This window comes from Pinus tabuliformis, chromosome 3_2 (assembly GCF_031772625.1).
Source record: "Pinus tabuliformis cultivar Carrire ecotype Pingquan chromosome 3_2, CPIR1, whole genome shotgun sequence".
NCBI lineage: Eukaryota > Viridiplantae > Streptophyta > Pinopsida > Pinales > Pinaceae > Pinus > Pinus tabuliformis.
Window position 1 is genome coordinate 322,381,167 of NC_142302.1, and position 12,427 is coordinate 322,393,593.

Below are 12,427 nucleotides of genomic sequence, written 5' to 3' on the forward strand. Positions count from 1 at the left end.
TTGGTAAGTCAACCTAAGGAACTAGTAAATTTACAAACCAAGGGTTTTTTAGTTTTTAAAAGCAATAAAGAAAGTTGTCAAAATAGAAATTAGTCATTAGGTCTGGAAATATATACAGCATTCTCTCTAAGGGTTGCACTTGCGGATGTTTTCTTGGGCATCAGGTACATGACAAAAGTTGACTTGTGCCAAAACTAATTCAATTTATCTTTCGCTATATTGCATCTAATTTTAGTGTCGTGGGGACAGGGAGATGACAGGACATATTTCAGGGAAGGCTGGAAGGTACCCCATATTTCTAGAAGACATGCAACTGGGATGGCATAGTTTTACTTGAAAACATATAAAAATAAAAAAACATAGATTCTAGAACCTAGGACGATGATACAACTCAATAAAAATAGCAATTTTCAAATAATAAGTCTAAAAGACTTTGTTTATGTTGATATTGAGGTAATATGTAACAAATTTGGTCCTTGCGAGCTTAAGTAGCTCCAACTTAGAATGAGTGTGGAAAATGTATTAATTGGCTTCATCAGTGGTGATGAATTTTAATTTTTTCCCTCTTTTGTACAAGGTATTCATTCATCATTTGCTAGGATTCAACTTAATAATATCATGCAACAAAGGCTCGTTCTATGTGAAGGGAAAGTAAAGTTATGCTATGTTAGTGATGATAATGTTGTGCTGCAATTTTGTTGGTATTATGTAGGTATCAGTTTTTGATGATGATAGGTGAAAAAATTATGGAGTCATGGACTCAAACTTGACATTTTAACACATATCTAGGCTGTTGAAGCCAACCAATGCACCAATGTTATGTCTTCTTGGTTAGAATATTTTGCTGCTAGAATGCTAAAATCATCTACGACTCATATTTTTTATTTCCATTTTCATAGCTTGCAGAAATGTATATTTACAAAGTTATATGTTGATAATTCATAATACATTTACTTCATTTTATCTTTTTAAAATGCAGTTGCAGGCTTATCAAGGGAAGATAGGGTCTATAAGTGTTTTTGATACTCCAATTTATGCATTCTAAATTGTTCTTTCCATGCGAATTCCTTTCAGTTTATTTGAGGTAGAAGTCAGTGTCACATTGATGCCTCAAATGTGGATATGATAATGACACTTCATTGGAAATCTCACGAGAATGTTCACAAACAACCTTAACTAGCTTTTAGCACAGGAAATATATATTATGCCACATTTAAAATTAATCAGAAAAAAATAGTATTCCAGTGTCAAGAAAGCAGGATATTGTAAAATTGTTCATTTTTAGTAGCCTCTCCTTCTCAATAAATAATTTTTTATTTAACAGTGAACATAATGTTTCCTTATATAACATGCTTATAACCTTCTTGTACGGTTGAGACTTTTGTTATGTTGAAGGTTTCAGCTGTACTATGCCTAGACCAATTTCAGTCCTTTCCAAGAAAACAAGAGAAAAAGACAGTTTAGAATTGCACTTTTTCTGAACTAAAGTTTGAGCATACAGTATTAATTTGTCTAGCAACTTTTGCAGCACGCTCTCCAGTTCTTCTACTTGGGACTTGTCATCATTTTATCGGGATGGTTTGGTATGTTCCAATCCAATTCACAAATTTTGTTTGTCATGGTTTGGTGTGTTATTATTGGTTTGAATATTTCCCAAGTAAAAAGAGAATATCAGACAAGGGGTTTTCATACCCGTACTTAGTTAACGTTCACTTCAATTTTTTATTTATATTTTTGTTTTATAATTTAAAATAAATACATCAACTAAACACATGGCTTATACCTTCTAGAGTAGTTGATATTTTGTATCATTTTCCTTCCAACAAACAATCTACAGTGTTGAATAGCTGAAAATAAGTTGTTTGTATGGATTTATGCAGAGGTCTCATGTTGGATGCAAACAGGGGAGCGACAATTAGCTCGCATGAGAATGCAATATTTAAAATATGTTTTGAGCCAAGATGTTACTTTTTTTAACACGAAGACCAGCACTGGAGAAATTATCAGTTCTATCTCTACAGATATAGTAGTTATACAAGATGCAATTAGTGGCAAGGTATATATCCTAAATTTGCAGATGAGAATGAGTTTGTATTCTCTTAAAATTATCGTTGTGCATTTTATTTTGTTTTGCATATTGACATTGTGATATAAGAAAAAACTAAAAGTCAGAAAGCACAAATTGTTTTTTGGTCAAAGGTGTAAGAGTTGTGTACATATGCTCACCAGCATCTCTTTTTTTTCCCTTTTCCTTGTTTCCTGTGACTTTGGTAAGTCAACCTAAGGAACTAGTAAATTTACAAACCAAGGGTTTTTTAGTTTTTAAAAGCAATAAAGAAAGTTGTCAAAATCGAAATTAGTCGTTAGGGCTAGAAATATATACAACATTCTCACTAAGGGTTGCACTTGCGGATGTTTTCTTGGGCATCAGGTACATGACAAAAGTTGACTTGTGCCAAAACTAATTCAATTTGTCTTTCGCTATATTGCATCTAATTTTAGTGTCACGGGGACAGGGAGATGACAGGACAGATTTTGGGGAAGGCTGGAAGGTACCCCATATTTCTAGAAGACATGCAACTGGGATGGCATAGTTTTACTTGAAAACATATAAAAATAAAAAAACATAGATTCTAGAACCTAGGACGATGATACAACTCAATAAAAATAGCAATTTTCAAATAATAAGTCTAAAAGACTTTGTTTATGTTGATATTGAGGTAATATGTAACAAATTTGGTCCTTGCAAGCTTAAGTAGCTCCAACTTAGAATGAGTGTGGAAAATGTATTAATTGGCTTCATCAATGGTGATGAATTTTAATTTTTTCCCTCTTTTGCACAAGGTATTCATTCATCATTTGCTAGGATTCAACTTAATAATATCATGCATCAAAGGCTCACTGTATGTGAAGGGAAAGTAAAGTTATGCTATGTTAGTGATGATAATGTTGTGCTGCAATTTTGTTGTATTATGTAGGTATCAATTCTTGATGATGATAGGTGAAAAAAGTATGGAGTCATGGACTCAAACTTGACATTTTAACACATATCTAGGTTGTCGAAGCCAACCAATACACCAGTGTTATGTCTTCTTGGTTAGAATATTTTGCTGCTAGAATGCTAAAATCATCTACGACTCATATTTTTTATTGCCATTTTCATAGCTTGCAGAAATGTATATTTACAAAGTTATATGTTGATAATTCATAATACATTTACTTCATTTTAACTTTTTAAAATGCAGTTGCAGGCTTATGAAGGGAAGATAGGGTCTATAAGTGTTTTTGATACTCCAATTTCTGCATTCTAAATTGTTCTTTCCATGCGAATTCCTTTCAGTTTATTTGAGGTAGAATTCATTGTCACATTGATGCCTCAAATGTGGATATGATAATGACACTTCATTGGAAATCTCACGAGAATGTTCACAAACAATCTTAACTAGCTTTTAGCACAGGAAATATATATTATGCCACACTTAAAATTAATCAGAAAAAATATATTCCAGTGTCAAGAAAGCAGGATATTGTAAAATTGTTCATTTTTAGTAGCCTCTCCTTCTCAATAAATAATTTTTTATTTAATAGTGAACATAATGTTTCCTTATATAACATGCTTGTAACCTTCTTGTATGGTTGAGACTTTTGTTATGTTGAAGGTTTCAGCTATTCTATGCCTAGACCAATTTCAGTCCTTTCCATGTAAACAAGAGAAAAAGGCAGTTTAGAATTGCACTTTTTCTGAACTAAAGTTTGAGCATACAATATTAATTTGTCTAGCAACTTTTGCAGCACGATCTCCAGTTCTTCTACTTGGGACTTGTCATCATTTTATCGGGATGGTTTGGTATGTTCCAATCCAATTCACAAATTTTGTTTGTCATGGTTTGGTGTGTGATTATTGGTTTGAATATTTTGCAAGTAAAAAGAGAATATCAGACAAGGGGTTTTCATACCCGTACTTAGTTAACGTTCACTTCAATTTTTTTATTTATATTTTTGGTTTTATAATTTAAAATAAATACATCAACTGAACACATGGCCTATACCTTCTAGAGTAGCTGATATTTTGTATCATTTTCCTTCCAACAAACAATCTACAGTGTTGAATAGCTGAAAATAAGCTGTTTGTATGGATTTATGCAGTGGTCTCACGTTGGATGCAAACAGGGGAGCGACAATCAACTCGCACGAGAATGAAATATTTAAAATATGTTTTGAGCCAAGATGTTACTTTTTTTGACACAAAGACCAGCACTGGAGAAATTATCAATTCTATCTCTATAGATATAGTAGTTATACAAGGTGCAATTAGTGACAAGGTATATATCCTAAATTTGCAGATGAGAATGAGTTTGTATTCTCTTAAAATTATGGATGTGCATTTTATTTTGTTTTGCATATTGACATTGTGATATAAGAAAAAACTAAAAGTCAAAAATCTCAAATTGTTTTTTGGTCAAAGGTGTAAGAGTTGTGTACATATGCTCACCAGCATCCTTTTTTTTCCCTTTTCCTTGTTTCTTGTGACTTTGGTAAGTCAACCTAAGGAACTAGTAGATTTACAAACCAAGGGTTTTTAGTTTTTAAAAGAAATAAAGAAAGTTGTCAAAATCGAAGTTAGTCATTAGGGCTGGAAATATATACAACATTCTCACTAAGGGTTGCACTTGCGGATGTTTTCTTGGGCATCAGGTACATGACAAAAGTTGACTTATGCCAAAACTAATTCAATTTGTCTTTTGCTATATTGCATCTAATTTTAGTGTCGCGGGGACAGGGAGATGACAGGACAGATTTCGGGGAAGGCTGGAAGGCACCCCATATTTCTAGAAGACATGTAACTGGGATGGCATAGTTTTACTTGAAAACATATAAAAATAAAAAAACATAGATTCTAGAACCTAGGACGATGATACAACTCAATAGAAATAGAAATTTTCAAATAATAAGTCTAAAAGACTTTGTTTATGTTGATATTGAGGTAATATGTAACAAATTTGGTCCTTGCAAGCTTAAGTAGCTCCAACATAGAATGAGTGTGGAAAATGTATTAATTGGCTTCATCAGTGGTGATGAATTTTAATTTTTTCCCTCTTTTATACAAGGTATTCATTCATCATTTGCTAGGATTCAACTTAATAATATCATGCATCAAAGGCTCACTGTATGCACCAAAACCTAGAACAAAAATGTGAGGATTTACCTACTCAATGATTGCTTCTGCTGCCTTGCAATTAGGTGCATATGGTGATTTCTCCTGTTGTATGACAATTAGGTGCATCATCAATAATTAATTGAATGACATTACACAACCCAATTTTTGTAATGTTTTTCGGTAAGAGCTACGAAATATTAGCAACAGTCTCACCAAATGTTGAATCATGGGCTGCAAGGAAGACCACATTATGAATGGACACAATAAGAACATTTATGATTTATCGATGACATGATTTCAACATTTGTCCAATGAGCAGATACAATGGATAATACATATTCTCTTCAAGCATTTGTACATTGTCTTAGAGCTCTCTGGATTTTGGATTTTTCCTTGCTAAGTAACTTGGCTTTGGCTTTCTCATACCTGGGGCTCATGTAACCTTAAGGGGCATTGTTGATGGAAATAACAATCTCATTTCAATAGGGGAGTTAAGAACATTGAAATTTGAATGGTATACCACATGAATAGAGAAACCTCACTGCCTTCAAATTCATCTCACCCCTAGCACTATTATTAAGGAAATCTACTATTGTCCCATGCTCTCTAAGAATGGTTGTGGAACAACATGCACTAGGATATTGGCTGAACAATCTAGATCTGGCATTGGATTGAACCTTTTGTTTCTTATTACCATGCTTTATTTGTACTTCTTATTACTGTGCTTTCTTTATGCTTCTTCATCTTCCCAAATGTATTTTGCTCTAACTTCCTTTGGTACTGATTCCGAGGGTTTTAAATCCAACCATATCCCATGGAGATGCCTCCTCCCATGGTATATAAAGCAGTGCAAGATTTTCCCTCATTACATCCATGATTGCATATAAATTTAGTGGTCCCACCTTCTTTTCCAGCTTTACATTTTGTGACAAAACATAAAGCATACGCCACATGAGGAATACGTTTTTCAAGTCTTTGATGGATAACTTGCAATAGAAAGAGGGAGAAGGGAGGGGAAAGAGTATGAGAAGGAACAAATCTACAAACAAACAACACAAAGGAAAAATACAACAGAGAATGGGCTTAGGTCTTTCCAGGTTTCCTCGTCAATCCTTCGGTGAGCTGCAGTCCAGGTATGGGAATCAGTTTTTTGTATCGAAAGAGGGCTATCAGGCAGCCCTTTTGAATACAATTGATGCCATCAAGCAATGCATTGTTAGGGAAGAGGGATGCAATAACGTGCCTGGTTTGATAGATGTCCTATACTTTTTAACTCTTGCGACATCCACTATTGGGTGTTGTGTGTTTGGGTTTGTTGCCCAACTTAGCCCTCAGGGCAGAGTGGAGGGTTCATGGCAGTGGGTTGTTCTTCTTTCTCCTCTATGGCTATTGTTATTTGCTTCGTTTGGGATACTTCCAATTGTGTGGAGAACTTCAGATTGGGAGCCTTTGGTAAAGAACAACTTAGGGTTTTGAGGAGCAGTCACTGCTTTTTATCTGACACCCATCTTTGGAAAATAACCTATTGAGAAAAAATGATTTAACTCTGATATAAAAGTCTGGGAATTTTTTATTTTGCAGAAGTTCAGGGCCCAAATGCAACTCATGTTTATTAGTATCCTCAGGAGGGTTGCAATGGCTGCTTATAATTTTTTTCAATGTAGCCTTATGTTAAGGGTTGTCCTTGTGGCATATCTGAACCTGTCTCTCTTATATGGGACTATTAATCCACTGTTTGCATCGAAGGAAATGGAGATATAACACTGAGAGTGATCATGCAGGACTACGTCGATTAATGAGTCTCCTTCACATATCCACCATGCTCTGTAGTGACTGTAATTAGTTGTAAAGTTCCCAAGTCTGACATTCTCTGTGCTCAGGAACCCTGTTATTTTGTTATTCTGCTTTTATTTACATTCAGCAAAGAATAAATTTCATTTTGATTTGTGAAAATAAACCTTTTATTGAAAGCATTATATTGTTTTTTATTTCAGGATGTGGTTACTCCAGACTCATGAATTTTCTGAATGTATGGCAATGAGGCCTTCCCCTATAGCTTATAGGTATGTCATTCTTGTGTTTACTACTTCATTTTACATTCCCGTGGTGTGGACATTACCGTCTCGTCTAATTTTCATGGGTTTGGATGTGCCAGAGGATGTGTGCTAGTATCGTTGAGCTGGTTCAAATATTCGTGGGACAAGAGAACAATGGATTCCAATACCATCGTGGTGAAAACTCTCAAGTCTGCATTTATCATTTTTCCCTAAATTCCTTGTTATTGTCGTTTTGTGTTCCTCAAAGGAACATGTTTGGTTCTCATGCAAACTATTTTTCTGTGGCTATTTAGGGTATCCATAGTGGAATGGAATTCACCAAACTATACCAACGGAACCAAGAGCAACTTCTCTTCAAGTGTGCTATGTATCTATAGGTATGGATTATCAACCCTTGTCTCAGAAAAATAACTCCCCTATTACTTTTTTTCATTTATGCTACCTGTAGCCATGGTGTAAGCCTCAACTGGTTGTGGCTCCGTGACCTCAACCAGTTCACTAGTGGGTATTTCAAGGCACCATTGATGGTCGCTACAATGCTAATGCTTTCCCTCGTACATTTAATTAGGAGTGTTATGCATATCTCGGTGCCTGCTGCGACCGAATGTCGTAGTTTCTTAGTCTATGTATCCTCATTCTGGTGTGTGCTTGGCCTTATAGGTGGAATCAGGTGGCTCATATTTCTGGTGCATTCGGTCTTTCGTGATTAGACCCATCTCTAGTATCTCATGGCAACTCAAGTGAAAGCCTCAGCAAGCAACCATCAAGAGCATTCTGAGTCTTTCTCCACCCCCAGTTAAAATGCCACTCAGTTCCTGCTGCATTATCTCTTTCAAGTCATTCTCTTTCCTCTCCATTTTCAATTACAAGCCTACCTTCAATCACATAAAACACTCATACTCTATCAGTCAATGTACACCTGATTCAATAACCCGCAACTTCAACCCCTTTCATATCACCTTCAAAAACCTGGGTATTTCTCAGTTGATATATGCACAGCACAAAAAAAACATTCTCAAGGACGTCGGTAAGCAAACTCTGTCAGTGGCATCCATGCTCTTGTTCACCTTTCTGATTCAGCAAGTGCAGTTGACACCATCTTTAGCAATTACCCAAATCCTGAAATCAGAATTTCAATCCAACATGGTCTCAAAAGAGCCAGAAGCAATAAAAGTCGCAGACCTTCAGCTACCCAACAACTTCACCAAGGTTATTGACATATCCAGGGTCTTATCTCCAGCCCAAGCAGTGAAGATTTCACAAGAGTTGCAGGCTTTGGAAGACAAGTCAGAGTGGAAAATGAGAATCCTTACAAGGTCTGGGCCATCCCCATCTCCTTCAGATAAATCCTGCAGGGACCTATGGCACCCTAATGACAGGACTGTGATTATAGTAGAGGACATCTCTTCCCCAAACATCTTGAATTCCGGCACAGGATTAATAGTGGGTTCTAGGCTTCCTTGTCAATTCTTCGGTGAGCTGCAGTCCAGGTATGGGAATCATTTTTTTGTATCCGAAGAGGGATATCAAGCAACCTTTTTGAATACAATTGATGCCATCAAGAAATGCATTGTTAGGGAAGAGGGATGCAATAACGTGCCTGGTTTGACAAATGACCTGTACTTTTTAACTCTTGTGACGTCCATTGCTGGGGGTTGTGTGTTTGGGTTTGCTGCCCGGCTTAGCCCTCAGGGCAAAGTGGAGGGTACATGGCAGTGGGTTGTTCTTCCTTCTCTAGCTCTAATATAAAAGTCTGGGAATTTTTTATTTTGCAGAAGTTCAGGGCTCAAATGCAACTCATGTTTATTAGTACCCTCAGGAGGGTTGTCCGCCAGATTTCTTAATGCTTGGGATTTCTGTACCCACGTTTTGTTTAATTAATTAAGTTATTATGTTTTGGATACCGATCAATATTGAAATCTTTCAAATTGTTTAATTAATAAGTTATCATGTTTGGATACCAATCAATGATTTCTTAATGCTTGGGATTTATGTACCCTCGTTTTGTTTAATTAATTAAGTTATTATGTTTTGGATACCAATCAATCTTGAAATCTTTCAAATTGTTTAATTAATTATCATGTTTGAATACCAATCAATCTTGAAATCTTTCGAATCACTCTAAGACGATCTTTTTTTACGCTACATCGTTTTTATAGTTTTTATATGATTGCGAAATTTAGCTCAATATGGTGCGACTATTAAACATTTTACATTTTAAACTTTCATGAAACAGTGAATGGCTTTTTGTAGATGGGGTACCTGAGTACATTTTTGTGATAAGTTGACACATTCTTTTTCAAAAAATATTTTATTTAATCAAGTTTTTGGGTTAAATATGTTTAAATGATGAATGCAGTAAGATTGACATGTAATGCTCTGGTAAATAATTGATTATTTTACCTTAATTACATTATGGAGGTGGTTATCATTAAAGAGAATTAGTTTAGACATTTAATTCTTTGGTAAATAATTGATTATTTTACCTTAATCACATTATGGAGGTGGTTAACATTAAAGAGAATTAGTACATTATTTACAAAGCGTCTCTCCCAACAAAAGACGAAGAATTTAATTTTGATTATCATCCTAATCACATTAAGAAAATAGTTTTCCCTTCAGAATGTCAATTTTTTTGATCCTAGGTAACAACGTGTATAAAAATTCTCTTTTCTATTAAAATTCAAACACCATCGCACTCTGTAAAATTCCACCAAAAATATTCTTGTTTATCAAATATTCAGTTTGATGTCATAGATTATTTGCAATGAACATAACACTTTGAATCCTCGTTGATTTTCGTATGGACATGAATTCAAATGATTTATCAGGAAGTATTCGTCCATCTTTGAGTTGTTATTCTATTATTCTGGTTTTAGTTACATTCAGCAGAGAATAAGTTTCATTTTGGTTTGTGTAAAATAAATCTTTTATTGCAGGGATTATTGGAATAAAGAAAATAATTATTTTTGCATGAGGTGCCAAGTGTCACTATTGAAAATTTCTATAAAAGAGGGAGAAAGTTAGTGAGAAAGGGACTTTTTGAACACCCTACTATTGGATTAATATCCTAATGACATTGTGTACTTAGAGTAACTATCAATATTTGTGGTGATTTTAGTAAAAATGGAGGTCATGTTCTTCTGTTCATCTCCTCAATGGGTATTGAATTCCCTTCTTCATCATAATGTCTGTAAGATTTATTTCTTTCTTTCGTAGGCTTTGGCATCCTACTTTTGTAAGATTTATTTCTTTCTTTTGTAGGCTTTTGCTTTTAATTCCTACCTCTCTGAGCTACGGTGCTTTAAAGGAAACTAGTCTTAGCCTTTTTCTCGATCTAGGTGGTTTGTAAGGAATAAAAATAAGATGTGACATACCCTAGTAGATGTTGTTACCTTTTTCTCCAGCTAAGCATACTTATATTTGTTCCTTAATGTTATTGCATCTAGGGTTAAATTAGAAAAGAACTTACTAATCTCTAAAATTTTAAATGCATACAATTAAGGTTGTGAAAGCATACACTTGATTCTTCTTTACCTTCACCATGTTAAGATAATTTAAGTACATAGAGGTTATAGTTTTAATGTTATAGTTAACGTGTTAGGTATTAAAGTCTATGTCTTGTAACATTTTAGGAGTTACAATGTGTTTATAATGAGAGTGTACTAGGGGTCATAATTTTTAGAATTCATTGTGGTAAAAATCATATTGCACTATGGTTTACTTAATAATAGAGTTATTCCCTTAAGGATTATAAGGTAATAAATGCCATTTTTCTTAATGGTAATAGTGGTTAGAAGTTGCATTTTGGAAGGGTTTGCAATTCTCCAAGAGTGATCAAAGTATATTATGGTTTATATGGGATATGGGACATATAAGTATTTTGAGTTTCATAATGGTTTTTGGTTAAGACACATATTGTATTTGATACTATAGTGACCATAGTGGCGAAAGGTTACATTAAGAAAGGGAAACAATTAGTGGGGCTAATATATAGTGCAATATATATAAATATCTAATAATAAATTCATTATAAGTATTTTTATTCTTTACGAAAGTATTTTTTTGTTGTATTTGCGTTCTTCAATTTATGCCTTACGGCATTTCCTTTGCAACATCTGGTGCAAATGCTAGTTATATCCTTCACACGTTCTAACATTGGAAACACTTGTATATCTTTATACATCACCTGACCATGCACAAGCTTGATTAGATGGGATGGGTCCATCATTATACATTGCCTGACCATGCACAACCTCGATTAGATGGGATGGAAGGAAAGGATCATGGGATCAGCAGGCTTGGGATCAATGGATGGAGATTGATGGGTTTGAGGGTGAGGAAGAACCCGCATTAAATGGAATGAGTCCGCAGCGTTGGTGAGGTAAGGAGGTCCTACCCATACCTGGTCTTCATGCATATTCCAAAAGAGAGAGAACGGAGCACGACCATACAGATCGTTCCCACCCAAGTTTTTTCTGCAACTTGATAAATTGAATTTGCATTTGGAAGGGATGCTATTGAGCCACCCAAGTTTTTTTTTCTTCTGCAACTTGATCAATTGAATTTGCATTTGGAAGGGATGCTATTTAGTGTGGTGGTGATGGTTCCATCCCAATATGAAGTGGTGTTATAATGAAGAACTTGAATGGCGCACTTTGCTACACGGAACGCCCGAAAACCGGTGCACTTTATTGATCAGGAGAAATGTCCAAAAGCTTATTCTCTATGGGTCGTTAGCGCTACCAGTGCATTTGTTCCTCTGCTTGTCCCGTAGTAATGTCTAGTAATGTCTTTCGTCAGTATGAGTGAGCGTTTTTTTCAGCTAGCCTTTACTGATCGACCCGAGTGAGTATGATCCTTGTTCTTGGCCTTATTGGTACCAAATGGGTGTACATGTCCCTTTATTGGTACCAAGTGGGTGTACATGGTGAACTTGGATCTCCCAGTGAGCGATAGTGAACAGGAAAACCAGTTCAAAATCTATTACATTCTAGGAAGATGAGTTTATTATGTTTTATCGTGAGTCTCTTCATGACTTCCTTTAGGCGGAAGCACTAAAGCGCTACATAACTCACCTACCTGACGCGATATTCATTTTAGCCCCGCCAACCAGAGGGTACATGATTTTTCAGCATTCACTGTCGAAAGCGTATAAATGAGGTGAGGTTACTGAAGGTGTCTTATTGTTGCAGGGGGTATTTATAAAGGC

General features: G+C 35.2%; 1 protein-coding gene across 1 annotated transcript; it reads left to right on the top strand.

The window, feature by feature from the left end:
- Positions 1-8,358: 8,358 nt before the first annotated feature.
- Positions 8,359-8,964, top strand: LOC149180817 (thylakoid lumenal 15.0 kDa protein 2, chloroplastic-like). The gene has a single exon (XM_089413998.1). The coding sequence runs from the start codon at positions 8,359-8,361 to the stop codon at positions 8,962-8,964; it is 606 nt and encodes a 201-aa protein (XP_089270124.1).
- Positions 8,965-12,427: the final 3,463 nt, after the last annotated feature.